The sequence below is a fragment of the Notolepis coatsorum genome (assembly GCF_963971535.1).
Source record: "Notolepis coatsorum genome assembly, chromosome: 3".
Lineage (NCBI taxonomy): Eukaryota > Metazoa > Chordata > Actinopteri > Aulopiformes > Paralepididae > Notolepis > Notolepis coatsorum.
The window spans coordinates 181,514,529-181,535,243 of NC_140167.1; the positions used below are offsets into that span (position 1 = coordinate 181,514,529).

The 20,715-nt window shown below is 43.7% G+C and overlaps 1 protein-coding gene across 1 annotated transcript in view; it reads left to right on the forward strand.

Moving 5' to 3' along the window:
• Nucleotides 1-20,715, forward strand: part of hspbap1 (hspb associated protein 1) — a 110,275-nt gene that overhangs the window by 66,797 nt on the left and 22,763 nt on the right. Inside the window, exons 4-5 of the mRNA XM_084309546.1 lie at nucleotides 6,468-6,604; nucleotides 8,826-8,997. Coding sequence (XP_084165672.1) covers nucleotides 6,468-6,604; nucleotides 8,826-8,997 — 309 coding nt within the window. The remainder of the gene's footprint in view (nucleotides 1-6,467; nucleotides 6,605-8,825; nucleotides 8,998-20,715) is intronic.

A 20,715-nucleotide genomic window follows, 5' to 3' on the forward strand; every position in this document is an offset into this window, starting at 1 on the left:
ATTGGAATGGGAGAAAAATTGAAAATGGGGAGAAAAAGTAGATTAAAAAAAAAAGAAAAGTGCTTGTGTTAATTCCACGACAAGAGATATGTAATGTTAATTACCTGAAATTATTCTGTTTTTGGGGGGGGAAACCCTGCATATATCGGTATCGGTTGATATCAGTATCGGAAATTAAGAGTTGGACAATATCGGTATATCGGATATTGGTAAAAAAGCCAATATCGAACATCCCTAATATATATATATATATGATATTCTCTTCTTTATCTGTCGAGTGTCTACGGTTTTTATGGGTATGAATGATATTGTGTGTTGTGATCTTGGATTCACATGCTCCATGAAATAAATGTCATCTATGTGATGAAGTGTCGCTGTGGTAAAGCATAATGTAGGTAAGACCACCAGAGGCTTCAGAACTGGTATTGCAGAGTCATATCAGAACCCTGGGCCAGAGAAGACTGGTGGTAATACATCTCCTGGAGGCACGACACAACATTAGCTCCCTGAGACGTATAGGGGCTGAACAAGTACAACCTCCCAGAAGAGGAGAGTGGGGCTGTGTTGACAAAATCCTCCTTAGAAAGGAACTGTTCTGGATACACACCCTGAATACAAGAGGCACCTCAAGGTCTTTGACCAACATCTTTTAGAAGATGGACTGGACTTGTCTATTCATGCACATTTATGAAATACTCTTTATTATTCACGATTAATTGAGAAATCATTGTTTAATCTTTGTATATGTTGTCTCGTGTAAAAATGTTGCCTATTGAAACATGTACTTCACACAGCCCTTTTCGTGAAGTATGTAATGCTTAATAATAATAATAATAATAATAATAATAATAATAATAATAATAATAATAATAATAATAATAATAATAATAATAATAATAATAATAATAATAATAACTTTATTTGTATAGCACTTTTCATACAGAGGTTGCAGTTCAAAGTGCTTCACAACAAAATACAGGCATAAGCGAGCATAAAAAGATAGACAGGTAGAATCACAGTGTTTCACATTAGGATCTAGCATCCCAATAGGCTCTCCGCTTACAGTTTTCAGTAACACAAATAGTAAAAATAGTTTAAAATGATTCAGTTTAAAAATAGTAAAAAAATTATAAAATAGAACGGACATAAAAAATACAGGCATGAGCGAGCATAGCAAGGTATGGCAAATCACAGTGTTTCACATTAGGATCTAGCATCCTAATAGGCTCTCTATTCAGTAATACAAATAATCACAGTGTTTAAAAAATACAGGCATGAGCGAGCATAGCAAGGTATGGTAAATCACAGTGTTTCACATTAGGATCTAGCATCCTAATAGGCTCTCTATTCAGTAATACAAATAATCACAGTGTTTCAGTAAGAAGTAAAAAGTGCAATAACCGACCCATGAATTTGATAGGCAGGGTATGGTAAATCACAGTGTTTCACATTAGGATCTAGCATCCTAATAGTCATTGAAATGCCTGAGCAAAGACATAGGTTTTAAGCTGTCTTTTGAAGATGTCTAGTGAGTTGGCTTCCCTGATGTTTTGGGGTAGTTTGTTCCACAGTTTTGGGGCATAGTTGATAAAGGCTGCATTACCAATCCTCTTTTGACTGTTTCTGGGAGCCTCTAGTAGTCCAGCAGCTGATGATCTCAGTGTTCTTGCTGGCGTGTAATTTATTAGAGTGTTGGTGATGTAGCTAGGTCCCTGTCCATTTAGAGCTTTGTATGTAAGGATAAGGACCTTAAAGTCAATTCTAAATGTTACAGGAAGCCAGTGTAAAGCAGCTAAGACTGGACTAATGTGCTCTCTCCTTTTGGTTCTAGTTAGCAGTCGGGCTGCAGAGTTTTGGATTAGCTGAAGCCTCTCTGTGGTTTTCTTAGGGAGACCTGTGAAAAGTGCATTACAGTAGTCTAACCGGCTAGATATGAATGCATGAATTAGCTTCTCAGCATCGTTCTGATTAATAAATGGTCGTACTTTTGCTATATTTATGCCACTTGTATTATTATAATGAAACACAAGATACTTGTGCCCTAATGATAAGGATAAGCTCAATGAAGAAACCCACTCCCATTGCCAAAAGAAAGTCTAACAGGCCTATAAATACTTACTATGGAATTATCATACAGACAGCATTGCCAACAGACCTGTGTATAGTAAGGTTGTGGGCCCACACCTGTGATTATTGGTTCATTCATTGTCATATGATGGAGCATTTAACTAAATGGAAGAGGAAGTGCACAGTAACGATCTGACTAAGGCCCCGTCCACACGAACGCTGGTTTTAATATAACCATGATTGTATGTGCGCAGTTGCACTGTTCGGCCACACACAACCGGGGATTTGCTACACTGCAACCGCGGTCTTTGAAACCGGTGGCCAGGGTGAAGTTGTGCGGTTTTGCAGTTGCGTGTGGGCATAGCAACCGAGGTTATTCCCAGTGTTTACAGCAGAGCTGTCGCAATTATTTCCCATGTTCACGGCAGACCGCGGGGTAGAGAGATTATAGCAGAGCCAACTACACCAGTGTTTACAGCAGTCCCAAGTAGCGTTATATGAAAATGATTGTAACAAACTTTTGTTCGAAACGTATCGTCTGTGTTGAAGAGTGTTGTGATCGACTGATGTCTTGTCGCATTCCTGACCTGACGCTGAGAGTAAACATGTAGCTGCAGCTAAACTAAACTCATGTGTTGTCAAGTTATTGTTATAAGGAACCCAGTCCAGACTGCATCCCCTTAACAATTGTTTGTATTGAGCCGTATTGTATTGTACCCATTCTGCAATGTGTTAAATAACGTTTACATCCATTTCATATCGGTAACGTTACCACATTACGTTAGCATTTAAGCTATATACTATACATGGATATAGCCATTCACATTAGCATGTAGCTAACAACACCGGCAGTCTTTTGTGAGACTAAACTATCCGCTCTTGGTGGTAAATTGTGTTGCTGATGGTTTTGTTTCATCAACAAAATGAGAGGCAGAACACAGTGAATGTATCCGTTTGTTTATTGCAGTTTCTTTCTTTGCTGAAAATAATATGTTCCGTTGGCAAAATGATCCAGTCCAGCTGTGCTTCTAAACAGGAAGTTTACTTCTTCTTCTTCAGTGTATTAATGGCAGATCGCGACCCAACAGGAAGTTTAGTGAGCGTACAACCTTTTCTGATTGGTTGAAATGGCCTTCATGTCTGAACAACATCGCCGCCTACTGTTTTGGCATTGTACTAAATGTATCGGTTACTGGGTTCCCAGCTCTGCCGTGAGTACGCAGTTACACACGGTTGTTCACCTGTGTTCACCGTGTGGACGGAGTTTTATTTTTTCAAACTTCGGTCATATTAAATCCAAACCCTCGTGTGGACAGGGCCTAAGATCCACGTTGGACTGAAGTGTTGTCTTCTCACAGTGAACGGTGTTAGCAGAGTCTAGTGTACTGGTTGCTTTTCACCTTACAGAGCATCCAAATGCATAATTAGGTCATATGGTATAATTTAAAACCGATCGCTACCTTGAATGTTTCAGCGACATGCCAACCTTTCGCTACAAGCTAATGGAAATAGATGCACGCTTGTGTGGTCTGATGGGAAAACAAGCATCCGAAAGACTGAGGTCAGAGCAACCTTCTCTGTCTCGGCTAATAGCTATCGCAGTGTGTTATAAGTGTTTCTGGCGGAATCTATAGTCTGTCTGAAGGTTGCTTTGCTCAATCAAAGCTTTGTTACCGATACATGAGTTGTTCTCACTTGTTAAAAGCACCTATGACATCCCTGAAGAGTTAAAGAAAGTGATTAAACTCTGCTTTGATTAACTGATTTTTACGGGGCTTGATGTGCTGAGCCACCCCCTTTTGAAGTTCATTGGTCAATATCTTCAAACCACAATTGGAGATCAATGAGCCTTATACAATCTTTGATAAGCTTGTTCCGGTAATGATCCACAAAAGATTTGGTAGCAATCGGACCTACAGTTTTGGAGGCTTAGGAGGCGTCATAACAAGTGCATTAATCATCTGCAAGAGGAGAAACTACAAAGTAAGATTTGTATTTTTATTTCAAAATCAAAGAAAGCAAAACCTTTCTACCTGCAGACAGAGTTTCACTACTGATTTCCTGACATTTCCAATCAAAGTTTTTCAGTGGCTGTTTTCTCCCTCCTGGTTCGGGCCTCAGGCGGTCGCGGCTTAAAAGCTCACTCTGTCCCAGACGCCGCCGCCTGCTCTTGCTTTCAATACCGTGGTAATGAATGCTCATTGCGGAGGTCGAACAGCACTTTTTACAGGTCTGCTGAAGCCGTGCCTCTGAGACAGGCAGGCGGAGCCTTTTACAATGGAACAGTGCCGTATAAACACACTGCCAGAGGCAGAGAGCGTCCAGTCTTGTCATTTACAGCACTGTGAATATGGTAATGCATTCATTATACCTCTGCACTATGACAGCGCCTGGAGTGATTGATGGCCCGGCGGAGCGCCTGCAGACTATACAATTCTCTCCACATTTAACACCTTCGATTACCTGTTACCAGCTCTATTTCACACCTGATGATATCGGTATGCACCTGTTATCATGTATCACATTAGCTGTGATGATGTCGGTATGCACCTGTTATCATGTATCACATTAGCTGTGATGATGTCGGTATGCACCTGTTATCGTGTAATGTTCACAGTATGATTTTATGTAAGCCTGACTGACATTCATCAGTCCTCTGTCTTATAAATCTCCTTTGATGTGTTTGTGTTTGTATGGGCCATGTGGTCGTGGTGTTTGTGTTTGTATGGGCCATGTGGTATTTGTGTTTGTATGGACCATCTGGTCGTGATGTTTGTGTTTGTATGGACCATGTGGTCGTGGTTAGGGATGCCCCGATCACGTTTTTTGCCACCGATACCGATCACCGATCGTCGTGAGCCATATCGGCCGATACCGATCCGATACCGATCGTTTTTGATTACATTTTTTTTTTAATTATTTTATATAATTTTTTTTTTTAATAAAATATATATATTATATAATTAGACTTGTACTTGTATTATCTGCGAGACATCGCCACCACGCAACAAGCTCCACTGTCTGTGTGTACTCTAGTAGCCTCCAGCTATGGCCAGGATTCTCCGGAGCTGCAGCTGGGCCCCATACTCGAGTAGCCTGCAGCTACGGCCAGGATTCTCCGGAGCTGCAGCTGGACCCTATTGATCACATTCAACAACATACCCTCAGCTCAAATACGCATTGAATGAGTGTTATAAAACATTGATATCAGGAGCTATCTGTGGCTACTGCTGGCCGGCTATATAACGTTGATACAGCGCCTCAGTGAACTATTTAGTTCAGTGGGACATTTAGTTTTGAACAGTGAGCTGGCGTCAGCTAACGTGAGCTAGCGGAGGTATCATACAGACTTGCTGGAGCGTTTGTTGATGTCAGGAGCTATCAGTAGCTGGCCGGCTAGATACCGCTCGGTTAGACAATGCCTCATCATGTATTGGACTGGAAGTGAATGGTTGACTGGGTCATTTTGTAACGGTAGCTAATGTTAGCTCAGGGAGACGCGTACATGCAGTTGTTGAGGTAGATAACTGTGATTATGTTTATTTATTTAGACTAGACTACACCGTGTTTGCGTGCGGGAGGGGCTGGAGGGAGGAGCAGACGCCGCACCACTGTGTGGAAGTGTGTGCAGCTCCCGGTGTCTGAGACAGAACTCACCGAGTGAGATCGGTTTTGACGATCGGCGAAAATAAAGCATTATCACCGATCACCGATCGCATATTTATACTGATTATCGGCCGATACCGATCGGTGGCCGATCGATCGGGGCATCCCTAGTCGTGGTGTTTGTGTTTGTATGGACAATGTGGTCGTGGTGTTTATGTTTGTATGGACAATGTGGTCGTGGTGTTTGTGTTTGTATGGACAATGTGGTTGTGGTGTTTGTGTTTGTATGGACAATGTGGTCGTGGTGTTTGTGTTTGTATGGACCATGTGGTCGTGGTGTTTGTGTTTGTATGGACCATGTGGTCGTGGTGTTTGTGTTTGTATGGACCATGTGGTGTTTGTTTGTATGGACCATGTGGTGTTTGTGTTTGTATGGACCATGTGGTGTTTGTGTTTGTATGGACCATGTGGTGTTTGTGTTTGTATGGACCATGTGGTGTTTGTTTGTATGGACCATGTGGTGTTTGTTTGTATGGACCATGTGGTGTTTGTTTGTATGGACCATGTGGTGTTTGTTTGTATGGACCATGTGGTGTTTGTGTTTGTATGGACCATGTGGTCTGCCATATGGTGTGCAGACTAACTACTCATACGGCGGCGTGGTAACGGATTACCTTTCATGGCATTTCGACTGACGTCTGGAAGTGGGATTCATGATCTTCGAATAATGAAAGTTATTAGGTCATATGATTTTCCATTGAATGTTTCCACTCAAACGTGGTGTATCTTGGCAGGATGTACCGTGGTCCGAGTTTGGGTTCCTGGGCCGTAACGGGAGAGAGAGCACCTTATGGATCGGCACAGAGGGGGCCAACACGCCCTGCCACCAGGACTCCTATGGTTGCAACCTGGTACTGCAGGTACAAGGAAGGTAAGAAGACACTGGGATGAACACAGACACATACCGACAACAAGGGATGCACCGATTACACTTTTTCAACTGTCCAAACCAAACCGTAAATGCTAACCCTAAAGAACAGGCCCATACCCAGTACCGACCTGATCCATCACTTTTTACGGAAGAGTTTAGACTTCGACCATTAGTTAGGGGTCGCTGGACCAAAAACTGATTGATTGAGATAGAATCTATTTTTCACCTTTTTTAGAGTGAGATGTGGTACAAATGCAGAAATTAAAGTCGCTTTGATTTCTGACACATTATTTACATTTTACATTTAGTCATTTCGCTTTTATCCAAAGCGACTTACAAGTTCTGTACAACAAGTCAGTAGGAAGGGTAAAACTCTGGCAGCTAAGGGCATAGTAGTATAGACATATTAGCATAGTAGTTAGTAATATAGGCAAGGTAGATTCCTACTCGTGCATACTAGTAAAAGACTTAGTATTTTTCTAATATTTGTGTTACAAATGCAGAAAATCAAGTCGCTTTGCCTCGATTTCTGACACGTCATTCGTGGCTCTTGGTATTCATGCCGTGTTGTTAACTCGGTATTGCGTTTTTAGAATTGGGGAACTCGTTCTGGTACAGACACCCTATTTTTAGCCTTTAGTTTCCCGCCACGTTCGATGCGAGCATCTGCAACTCTGCACCGGTGTGTCCCCTGTGTCAACTCCTCGGTTCGCCCTCGATTGATTCCTCTTGTTATTCAGTGAATTGGTCAATCAGTAAGAATAAAGCCTGATTGTGGAAAGAAAAGGCTCTCGAGCAGCGGGGGGGGGAAGTGTAGAGTGCCGCGCCAGACAATGGAGGCCGGAGTCGAATCGTCGATGGGAGGCATTATGTCTTCCTCCCATTCATCCAGCTGTCTCGGAACGGGGCAAGTTCACTCTTTTCACCGCTGATGGAGGGAGACAGTGTGCCTTCCACTCCCCCCATAAGGGGGCGGGAGGAGGGGGACAACACTGGCGCAGTCACTTTGGTACAAAATGTGATCATTTCTAGCACACCCACTTGAGACGGAGGGGGATGGAGATACGAGAGGAGGTGCCTTTGAACCGAGAAACACAGGCTCCATTGTGGCTCGCCGAGGGTCTGTGATATATATGAAGGAAAAAAGGAAAAGGGTTCCCTTTGTATCTTATCTATCTCCGCCGCTCTCCCAAGCGAACGGTGATTTCATCTCACTCCTGGTAATTGGGTCTCGGGCTCTTTTGATTCGACAGTGATCTAAATTGAAAGGAAAGAATTGGACTCCGCTCTCTTGATGCTGTTAATCCGCGGACACGTAGCAGAATGTCAATTGAAACCTGTGGGCTCGTGAGTCGGGGCGAACTCGAGGTGAACTTTACCAATGAATGCACCCTCACTTGTAAAGGTTTGGATTGTTGCAAAAAGAAATCGCTGCATTTCACGATTTGCATCTGGTTTCATCCAAATGTATCATATTATTATTTCCACATTATGTATCGGTAATTGTATTTTAGGTGTTCTATTTACTGGTAGCATTCGTTTTTCGTCTGCCCAGTGTGTGAATAGAATAGAAGTACTCTATTGATCCCGAGGGAAATTCAGCACCACAGTTCGCTCACAATGAACATTTAGGTAGTAAAAAATCTAAAATAAGAATAGGAATAACAATACAGTCAAATATATACATTAGAAATATGTAGGTTTGGGTAGGTTTTACACTTTTGGCACAATGCAATTGGTTGCACCGCGCCAGACAAACTAATAATCCAGGGAACGGGATTTAATTGATTTCCAAAGTGAATTCTACATTTACATTTAGCTGAACGCTTTTATCCAAAGCGACTTACAAGTTCTGTACGACAAGTCAGCAGCAAGGGCACAACTCTTACAACTGAGTAACAATGTTCATCAAACAGTGCTGAAACTTGGGTGCTGCAGTGATGAGTGCATAGTAGTAAAGACATATTGGTATAGTAGTAGGAAGAGTGCATATATAATTCCTTTTTTTTATGTTTTTTTTTATTGTTTAAATTTTTTTTTTAAATTTTTTGTTGTTATGATTGTTCTGTTTGACGGAGCTAGATACCGTGATTTGTTTGAAGGAATATGAAGAATACATGTTCAAAAATAAACTTTTTCATTCAACTCATTCATTCATGACAGTAAGAGGGGTTAGTGTTCTACTGGGTGATTTGACAGTGTGCTGTTCCTCTGTGTATAGGAAGCGCTGGCACCTGTTCCCTCCGGGGGACACAGCAAGGCTGTACCCGACCAGGATCCCCTACGAGGAGTCCAGTGTCTTCAGCCAGGTGGATGTTCTCCAGCCAGACCTCCGGAGGTTCCCTGAGTTTGGCCGGGCCGGGGGCCACACCGTCACTCTGCTGCCCGGGCAGGTCGGTGGCACTGATTCATCCCTTTAGGTTTATGGGCCGACCATTTTTGCACTTTTATGATCCAACATTGGGCACTTGACTTAAAGGAAAACTCCAACATTTTGGGAAATTAGCTTATTTAACATCTTCCCTGGAGTTAGACAAGAAGATACATACCTTTTTTGTCTCTGTGCGTGCATTTAGCTTTGGGAACAGTCGCTCCGTTAGCGTAGCTTAGCTTCATCACTGGAAGTGGGGGGAGGCCGGAGCCTGACGTTCCCTACAGGGTCTTACAGTCACCAAATACAACTCCAAAACGTTCCTGTAAACATGTTGTGACCTGTGTATTCACCACGTGGAGAAATAAAAAATAATTGAATTAGACAATTACGTTTTATAAGCAAATATACTCTGACATTTTTTTTGCCTAACCACTCGAGTCTCTGGGCGCAGTCAGTGGTTTCAACGTGAAGCCGTGTTTGTTGATATTCTCATTCCTTCAAAGGATCCGAACCGATTGAAGTTTATGGATACCATGACTAGAGCTGCCGCGGTTACCGCAATACCGCGGTATCGCTGTTACGTCACGCCCACCGCAGCGTTTAACTGAATACCGCATCAACGCTGTTTTTTATAATAATACTCTCAACCAAAGCAATGCAAGGGAAAATTTTTGATTGACAGTCGAATCTGCCAATTACGTCACACCGCTTGCACCCGTCTCTGCTGTTACCACCAATCGGCAAGCGCCTATTCGGTTTTTACTTCCTGGATGTTAGCCATTGATCACAACAAGGCTAATAACATTAGCTCCCCGCCGGAGTGGACTACCAGAGCTCCAGTCCACAGGAGTACTAAACGAGGCATAATGATTTTACTGCAACGAATGTTATAATAAAAGCCCTTCGTTCTATACACTTGTCTGATTGAAACAGACCGCAGAATGTGCACAACTCAGCACGCTCTGAGCAAAGGAAGGAACGGAGATATGAATTGAGTAATGCTTGCCTTGCTATGGTCCGGTAAATACGCTGATGTTATTGAACGTGTAACTATATAACGTTAATGCCACAAAATGAATGCCTTTGTTAATCAAGTAGTAACTTTATAATAATAATAAGAAGAAGAAAGGGTCGGGGGGGTAACCACCGGGCGCTACCAGCCTACCACCCCTGCCCGCGACACCGAGTGAACGGCGCACGACCAGAGGGGAGACTTCGAATCCGTGTTTCACTTTCAATAACGAATGCGTGCTTGCCGAATCCCAAACAATATTCATGCTGCAAAGTCATCCTCTAAAGATAGACATTTAGACTAGAGGCAGGATATATGCTATAAAGAGTAGACTACTACTAAAAAATAAAAATAAAAATAATGCATTCCAACGGTTATATTGCGGCGGTATGAAATATTACGCAAATTTGTGCGGTAAGGAAAATATCAATACCGCGGCAGCTCTAACCATGACTTATAATCCTCTTACCTTGACGATTAAAAGCCTCCCCAATTTAGAAAACAGTAATCCAATGGCTGGTATTGATAATATAATACTAACTACTGCACGCTCGGAGCTAACCGGAGCTAACACAGAACAGGATGGTAAAGCAAATATAATGACTTCCTTTCTGGGGTTTTCAAAATAAAAGTGCGACGTTTATAGCAGCGGAAAACGTTTATTTTGTACATTATCTAACGTTAACACAAACCTAAACTAACGTTACAACTAAGCTAAATGACAAAACCAGTACAAACACGAACAGAACTGACAGCGGCAGGCGGCAAGCCACACACACAGGCGCCATCACGTAGTAGATTGAATAACATTCTCACCTCCCTCAGTACCCACCACTGAACTGCCCTTGAGCAAGGCACATAACCCCCCAACTGCTCCAGTGGAGCTGCTCAGTGGCCAACAGCAGAGGACTGTGGTTGTGTGGTTGAGTGTTTCTGGGTAATTAAAGGTAAAAGAAAATTTTGATACACTAATTCTTATCTCCAGCAGGCAGGGGATTATGTGATCGGTTGCGTGCCTGTGTCTGTCTTCGTTTCTTCGTTTCTGTCTGTCCACAGCTAATCTCACAAACTACAGGGCCCATTTGGACGAGACGTTGCTTATAGTCTGACAGCAAGCCTGGATTCTGCAATTTTTCTTTTTTTTTTTTTTTTTCATTTCCATCACTGTCCATTGAAATGCATATGTATGTGTATATGGTATGGTATTTTTGTATTTTTGTATTAGTGCAGACGGCCAGCCAAGCTGGTGACAACCCCGGAGCTGTGAGCTCACAGCTCCGGGGTTGGTGACGAACGCAATCTCCGCTCGGCCACCTAACCGCCTTGGTATTTTTGTATTCTTAATCCCAGAGGGGAAACATGGTTTGCCACCAGAGCGAGTACAAATACACAAACAGGAAACACTAACATACAGTACGAGTTACATAACACAGTAGAAAGAAAAGAGAAGAGAGCCTCACAATACAGAGCTAGCGGTGTTCGAATTTAACAGCAGCAGGAACAAAGGACCTCAGTCGCTCAGTAGAGCATCGAGGCATCAAAAGCCTGTCACTTAACGAGCTTCGCAGAGCATCAAATACATTATACAGAGGATGGCCTTCAAAAGAAAGAATAGAGTTCAGTTTAGTCCTTGTTCGCTTGGCTATAGTGATCTCCAAGGAATCGGGGGGAAGGCCAATCACTGAGCCAGCCTTTTTTTATAATTTTGTTTATACGATTTTTGTCAATGACCGTGATGCTGCCCCCCCCCCCCCCCCCCCCCAGCAGAGCACAGCATAAAAGAGGACACTAGCAAGCAAGGATACCTTGGTATAAAACATAAAGAAGTGACCTGCTGATGTAAAAAGATCTAAGCTTCCTCAAGTGAAAAAGTTGAGACTGGGCTTTCTTGAACACAGAATTTCTTTCTTCTTCCAGGTGGACACCAAGATATTTATAAGACTGGACTATTTCTACCTCCTGCCCTTTAATGATTACAGGAAAGACATTCACCTTCTTCCTACTGAAGTTGATAACTAGCTCTTTGGTCTTTTCAACATTAAGCTGTAAAAAAATTGGCATCACACCAATGAACAAATGAGTCAATCTCCTTTTTATAGGCCCGGTCATTACCTTTGTTGATGAGACCAATAAGAGCAGTATCATCTAAACATTTCTGCATATGGCACATGGCCTCGCTGTGTCTGTAGTCCGCAGTATAAAGAAAAAAGGAGCTAAAACTGTTCCCTGAGGGGCTCCAGTTTTTGACATCTGATTGCTTAGGTCCTTTACTCTTCTCCCTTTACATGTTACCGCTGGGTGATATCATCTGAGAACATGATGTAGATTTCCATAGCTATGCGGATGATACACAACTGTACATATCTGCTGAACCAAATGATACAGCGATTAGCTCCATTACAGACTGCTTACTGGCAATAAATAAATGGATGAGTAAGAACTTCCTGAAACTAAACGAGAACAAAACTGAAATTCTAATTATCTGCCCCAAAACTAAAAAAGAAACGTTAATAAAGAACCTGGGAGGACTAACCCCTTGGATCAAATCTGAGGTCACTAGTCTCTGGGTTATCATAGATTCAGAACTGAACTTCAATTCTCATATTAGCAAAGTGATGAAAACATCGTTCTTCCATCTCAGAAATATAGCAAAAGTATGACCATTTATTATTCAGAACGATGCTGAGAAGCTAATTCATGCATTCATATCTAGCCGGTTAGACTACTGTAATGCACTTTTCACAGGTCTCCCTAAGAAAACCACAGAGAGGCTTCAGCTAATCCAAAACTCTGCAGCTGCTTTACACTGGCTTCCTGTAACATTTAGAATTGACTTTAAGGTCCTTCTCCTTACAAGCTCTGTCCCCTCGTTGAGAAACCTGCCCGCCGTTCCCCACCCAGTCCATGGCTGACAGATCCAGTGAGAGAACAAAGACAGGTCCTGAGAGCAGCTGAAAGGAAGTATAGAAAGTCACGCCTCACTGCTGACATCGACACATATCACAACCTCTTGTTAACATTCTCCAAAACCATCACTAATGCCAAAGCTTCTTTCTTCCACCATAGGATCGAGGCCTCTGCCAAGAATCTTCGCAAACTGCATGCTACCATGTCCTCCCTCCTCACTCCCCCCCCACCCCCCCCTCCCTCATCTTTCTCTGCCGAAGACTTTGCGATCTTCTTTGAGGAAAAAGTGGAGAACATCCGCAGCTCCTTCTCCCAACCCCCACCCATTCCAAATGCTGAATCGAGAACCTCATCCTTCACTCTGTCATCTTTCTCTCCCATTACAGAAGCAGAGACCCTGACACTGGTAACGTCAAACCGTCCGACTACTTGCCAGCTGGACCAGCTACCCTCCCCACTCCTCCAGACCATAGCACCAGACATCCTCCCATTCCTAACTGCAACCATCAACTCCTCACTCAACTCGGGGGTGGTCCCCACCTCCCTAAAACAAGCCAGAGTCACGCCGCTCATAAAAAAACCAACCCTGAACCCTACTGTCATAGGCAACTACCGTCCTGTCTCTCTTCTCTCCTTCCTTTCTAAAACACTTGAACGTGCTGTATCCAACCAACTTACTACTTATCTCTTACAGAATGACCTCCTAGACCCTAATCAGTCAGGCTTCAGGACTGGTCACTCCACAGAGACAGCCCTCATTGCGGTCACAGAGGCACTTCACTTAGCAAAAGCGAAAGGCCTCTCCTCTGTCCTGATTCTCCTAGATCTATCTGCAGCCTTCGACACAGTCAACCACCAGATCCTCCTTGCGGCCCTCGCAGGAATGGGAGTGGCTGGCTCTGCGCTGACATGGCTGTCATCATACCTCAATGACCGCTCCTACCAAGTGTCATGGAGAGGGACCCTGTCGGCCACCCGCCCCCTGCGGACGGGTGTCCCCCAGGGCTCGGTTTTAGGACCCCTTCTCTTCTCCCTCTACACTAAATCACTGGGTAACATTATCACGTCTCATGGCTTCTCCTACCATTGTTATGCCGACGATACTCAACTCTTCCTCTCCTTCCCTCCCTCAGATATCCACGTCTCTGTGCGGATCTCGGCCTGTCTGTCCGACATCTCAGCCTGGATGACGTCCAACCACCTCAAACTGAACCTAAGCAAAACAGAATTGCTCCACCTGCCGGCCAAATCCTCCCCCCTAACCGACCTTTCAATCACAGTCGAGAATGCAGCTGTGACTGCGTCCCCGACCGCCAAGAACCTTGGTGTTGTCCTCGACGACCAGTTGAACTTCTCTGCTCACATCGCAGCGACGACCAGAACCTGCCGATTCCTCCTGAGCAACGTCAGAAGGATACGCCCCTTCCTGACAAAAGAAGCCACCCAACTCCTCGTCCAATCAACAGTCATCTCCCGCCTCGACTACTGCAATGCACTGCTCGCTGGCCTCCCGGCCACTGCCACTAAGCCTCTTCAACTCATTCAGAACGCAGCGGCCCGCCTGATCTCAAACCTACCGAAGTCGGCCCATGTCACCCCACTTCTTAGGGACCTGCACTGGCTCCCCATTGCTGCACGAATCCGCTTCAAGGCCCTCGACCTAGCATACCGTGCGGCAAAGGGAACCGCTCCCGCCTACCTCCGGTCAATGGTCTCTAACTACACACCCTCAAGACCCCTACGCTCTGCATCTTCTGGCCGCCTCAGACCTACTCCTATCCAAGCTCCGGGAGGGTCATCAAAGAGAAGTCGCCTATTCTCAGTCCTTGCCCCACAATGGTGGAATGAACTACCCACCCCAGTTAGGACAGCCGAATCACGTCCAATCTTTCGCCGTCGACTAAAGACGCACTTCTTCAACCATTATCTGAATTAAAAAAAAAAAAAAAAAAAAGAAAAAAAAAATCTAACCCTAACTAACCGTACTGTCATGCACTTGTCCTAATAAACTAACCTACACTGTAGCACTCAACACTTTGATGAACATTGTTGCTCAGCTGATAGAGTTGTGCCCTTCCTGATGGCTTGTCGTACAGAACTTGTAAGTCGCTTTGGATAAAAGCGTCAGCTAAATGACTAAATGTAAATGTAAATGTACATACAAAGCTCTACACGCCAGCAAGAACACTGTGATCCTAGAGGCTAATCTTTCCTGTGACAAAATGGCATCCAATGTAATAAAAAAAGTCAACCAACGAACGCGATTCTTGTACCGGATCTCCTCTCTGGTAAACAAGAATACCCTGAAGACTCTAGCAGGAGCACTCATTCAAGGGTACTACGACTATGCTTGCACCTCATGGTACCAAAGCACCTCAAAGGCACTAAAAAACAAATTACAAACATCTCAAAACAAGCTAGTCAGACTACTACTTGACCTGACTCCTAGAACCCACCTCACCCCTGCCCACTTTGACAACCTAGGATGGCTTAGAGTAGACGACAGAGTACAGCAACTTGCAATGGGCCTGGTCTACAAGATACACTACGCGACCAAGGTACCCATGTACATGTCAAAATACTTCCCAAAGGTCAGTGAATACCACGATCACAACACCAGAGGGAGCTCCACAAATCATGTAAAACCCAGATTCGGCTCAAACAAGGGACTAAACACGTTTCGCAATTATGCCACATCAATGTGGAACGCCCTGCCTAAAGCTGTAAAGGAATGTGAATCACTACCCACCTTCAAAAACACTCTCAAAAAACACCTACGTGAGACTGCAATTCGAAACTGGCCCCTACAAATGTCCTAACCTAGTTGTACAGTAAATGACCAAGTAAGGCTTTGTCAATATTCCAATGTACAGTGTAAAATGTGTGTGTGTCCCCTACCCAACCCCCCCCCCCCCCCCCCCCCCCACCTCCAATGTACAGCCCTCACCCAACCCACCCAACCCCACCCCACCCAACCAACCTCCTCCAATGTACAGTTTCTACGCCAAATGTATATACACTCCTTTTCTGGACACTTTTGTATCACAAACAGTACTGTATTTGCAAATCTGATATGTCATAAATGTATAGATGTAGCAGTACTGTCTATCTGTATGTCATGTATGTCATATATGTTATGATGAATTGAAAATGGGGGACCCTGATGTAAACAAGACGAAAGTCTTTCTCTGGTCTGCATCCCCTTAACAATTGTATGTATTGAGCTGTACTGTACTGTACCCATTCTGCAATCTGTTAATAAACTTTTCAATCAATCAATCAATCAATCATCAGTTGCTGGACTACTAGAGGCTCCCAGAAACAGTCAAAAGAGGATCGGTAATGCAGCCTTTATCAACTATGCCCCAAAACTGTGGAACAAACTACCCCAAAACATCAGGGAAGCCAACTCGCTAGACATCTTCAAAAGACAGCTTAAAACCTATTTCTTTGCTCAGGCATTTCAATGAAACATCAGGGATATCCTGACACAAATTGTACTTACCTGCACTATTTTTACCCTGCCTACTTTTATACACTGCCTATCAAATTCATGTGTCGGTTCTATGCTAATTTTATAACTATTTTATCACACTTTTTACTTCTTACTGATGCACTGCTCTGTTGTATGTTAAATACCCTGTTGTATTTCCGTTCTATTTTATAATTTTTAGACTATTTTTAAACTGAATCATTTTAAACAATTTTTATTATTTGTATTACTGAATGAAACTGTAAACAGAGAGCCTATTGGGATGCTAGATCCTAATGTGAAACACTGTGATTTACCATACCTTGCTACTGTCTATCTTTTTTATGCTCGCTTATGCCTGTATTTTTTTACTGTTGTGAAGCACTCTTCGGTTCAAATAACAAACTCAGCAAGACCGACGGCTTCTCAGTTACAGTGGGTGACAATATTGTCACAAGGAAAGAAGAAATTACCTACCTGGGTTCCATCCTAGAGGCAAATCTTTCCTGTGACAAAATGGCATCCAATGTAATAAAAAAAGTCAACCAACGAACTCTATTCTTGTACCGGATCTCCTCACTGGTAAACAAGAATACCCTGAAGACTCTGGCAGGAGCACTTATTCAAGGGTACTACGACTATGCTTGCACCTCATGGTACCAAAGCACCTCAAAGGCGCTAAAAACAAAATTACAAACATCTCAAAACAAACTGGTCAGACTACTGCTTGACCTTACTCCTAGAACCCACCTCACCCCTGCCCACTTTGACAACCTAGGATGGCTTAGAGTAGACGACAGAGTACAGCAACTTGCAATGGGCCTGGTCTACAAGATACACTACACGACCAAGGTACCCATGTACATGTCAAAATACTTCTCAAAGGTCAGTGAATACCACGATCACAACACCAGAGGGAGCTCCACAAATCATGTTAAACCCAGATTCGGCTCAAACAAGGGACTAAACACGTTTCGCAATTATGCCACATCAATGTGGAACGCCCTACCCAAAGCTGTAAAGGAATGTGAATCACTACCCACTTTCAAAACCACTCTCAAAGAACACCTACGGGAGACTGCAATTCGAAACTGGCCCCTGTAAATGTCCTAACCCAACCCCCTCCAATGTACAGTTTTGCTTGTACAGTTGTACAGTGTCCCCAACCCACCCACCCACCCATCCTACCCAACCCCCCCCCCCCCCACCCAACCACCTCCAATGTACAGTCCCCCCCCCCCCCAACCCCACTCCACCTCCTCAACCTCCTCCAATGTACAGTTTCTACGTCAAATGTATATACTCTCTTTTCTGGGCTCTTTTTGTATCACAAACAGTACTGTATTTGCAAATCTGGTATGTCATAAATGTATAGATGTAGCAGTACTGTCGTGTATGTCATATATGTTATGATGAATTGAAAATGGGGGACCCTGATGTAAACACGACGAAAGTCTTTCTCTGGTCTGCATCCCCTTAACAATTGTATGTATTGAGCTGTACTGTACTGTACCCATTCTGCAAGCTGTTAATAAAGTTTTCAATCAATCAATCAAAACTGCAACCTCTGTATGAAAAGTGCTATACAAAAAAAAGTTATATCATCCAGCCTAACAAACTGAGGTAGAGGAACAAGATATGGCATGCACCAGGTGATGGTTGAATTATGCAGTTTAAACTGAATAATTTTGTTTGCTAGGATATGTGGCTGGATAGTATTGAAGGCGCTAGAAAAATCAAAGAACATTTCCCTAACAGAGTTGGCAGGCGATTCAAGTTGACTATAAATTCGATGCAACATAAAAATCAGTGCAGCGTCGACTCCTACACTCTTCCTGTATGCAAATATAGTGCATAGTTGTAATATGAATAATGCAGGGTGATCTGCTTTCATTGGTCTATGTTTGCGCCGCCCCCTCCATTTAAGCCCCACCTAACGTGTGACTGCCGCCTGCTCTACTGAGCGTAGATGATGTCATGAAATAGGCCTAGTTTTATGCATCAAAGGATTTATGGCATAGACACAGTAACCATAAACTATTGCTTTATTGCTTGTTTATAATTGACACATGGTATGCTAAGGCCATACTCATCACACAGCAGTGCAATGTATCCATAGAGAGGGTGTTGAATGCTATAAAAGTATGTGCCAGTGATACAGGTAGAATGAACTCACCACGACATCTGTAGCAAATCTATTTTCTTAGCACATGTGTACATTGGGAAGATAATAGTTAATTTTTAGTATTCAAAACTGGATTCCCTGTAGTAGTCTGTCACCTCGGGATTAGCCGTAGGTAGGCGTTCTAGTGATATGGAAGTGTTTTCCAATCTGTCCGCCTCAATAAAGTATCAAGCCCATTCAGAAGAAGCACTGGAGCATAGACTCACAAGGAACGGGAAGCGGGTTGCGGCATGTGCCGTGTTATTAAAGTGGGCCATGTTATTAAAGTGGGCCATGTTATTAAAGTGTGCTGTGTTCCCGGTGTCAGCATTGCCTGCGGCTTGGGCCAGTCGTCATACTATCTCAATTGACAGAGGTAGCGGGTGGAAGTCGATGGGTGATTGAATTGATTGATTGAAACGTTTATTAACAGATTGCAGAATGGGTACAGTACAGTACAGCTCAATACATACAATTGTTAAGGGGATGCAGACCAGAGTACCTGTACACTGTACATTGGAATACTGACAAAGCCATACTTGGTCATTTACTGTACAACTGGGTTAGGACATTTGTAGGGGCCAGTTTCGATTTGCAGTCTCCCGTAGGTGTTCTTTGAGAGTGGTTTTGAAAGTGGGTAGTGATTCACATTCCTTCACAGCTTTGGGTAGGGCGTTCCACATTGATGTGGCATAATTGCGAAACGTGTTTAGTCCCTTGTTTGAGCCGAATCTGGGTTTAACATGATTTGTGGAGCTCCCTCTGGTGTTGTGATCGTGGTATTCACTGACCTTTGGGAAGTATTTTGACATGTACATGGGTACCTTGGTCGTGTAGTGTATCTTGTAGACCAGGCCCATTGCAAGTTGCTGTACTCTGTCGTCTACTCTAAGCCATCCTAGGTTGTCAAAGTGGGCAGGGGTGAGGTGGGTTCTAGGAGTCAGGTCAAGCAGTAGTCTGACTAGTTTGTTTTGAGATGTTTGTAATTTGGTTTTTAGTGCCTTTGAGGTGCTTTGGTACCATGAGGTGCAAGCATAGTCGCAGTACCCTTGAATGAGTGCTCCTGCCAGAGTCTTCAGGGTATTCTTGTTTACCAGAGAGGAGATCCGGTACAAGAATCGAGTTCGTTGGTTGACTTTTTTTATTACATTGGATGCCATTTTGTCACAGGAAAGATTAGCCTCTAGGATGGAACCCAGGTAGGTAATTTCATCTTTCCTTGTGACAATATTGTCACCCACTGTAACTGAGAAGCCGTCGGTCTTGCTGAGTTTGTTATTTGAACCGAAGAGAGGGTTTTTTCAACCTGTAACTTGTTCTTGTCAGAGACCAGCAGGGCTGAGTCGTCTGCAAACAGGAACAAGTTGCAGTCACAAGCTGACGACATGTCATTTGCATAAATTAGGAACAGTAGCGGTGCTAGTATGCTTCCTTGTGGAACACCACAGTTCACTGTGAGGGGGGGGGGGGGGGTAGGGTACCGTTTACCTCCACCATCTGTTCTCTCCCCTCCAGGTAGGATTGTATCCAGCTCACTGATAGACTATCAAAACCAATTGCTTTTAGCTTGTCAATCAGAATGGTGTGATTGACAGTGTCGAAGGCCTTTTGTAGGTCCAGCATGACCATGCCGCAGTATTTGCCCGCGTCCACCTCTTGCTTGATGTGGTCGTTCAAATAGAGAAGGCATGTGTCAGTGGAGTGGGATGTTCTGAAGCCAGATTGGAATTCGTAGATTAGATATTTTTCCGCGAGGTACTTTTCGACCTGTTCGTATACTCTTTTTTCCATGACTTTCGAGATGGATGTAAGGATAGAAACAGGGCGATAGTTGCCTGGGTCTAATTTGCTGCCTTTTTTGTGCAGGGGTGTTACTCTCGCAATTTTGAAGTCCTTGGGGACGTGTCCCTGTTTTATGGAGAGGTTTATTATGTGGGTGATGGCGGCTGCTGAGTCTCTGAGGAATTTGGAGGGGATGTTGTCATGGCCAGTGGCCTTGTTCGGTTGGAGGGCGCTCAGTTTTTTGAGTACCTCATCTGTAGTTACCATTTCCAGTTTGAAGTCGTCTTTGTGGACGCCTAGGTTCTTGTAGTATGCTACTATGTGTTCTACCCCATACTGCCCTGAGTGGGAGGGTAGTTTGTTTACCAGTGTTGTGGCTATGTTTGTGAAGAAAGTGTTT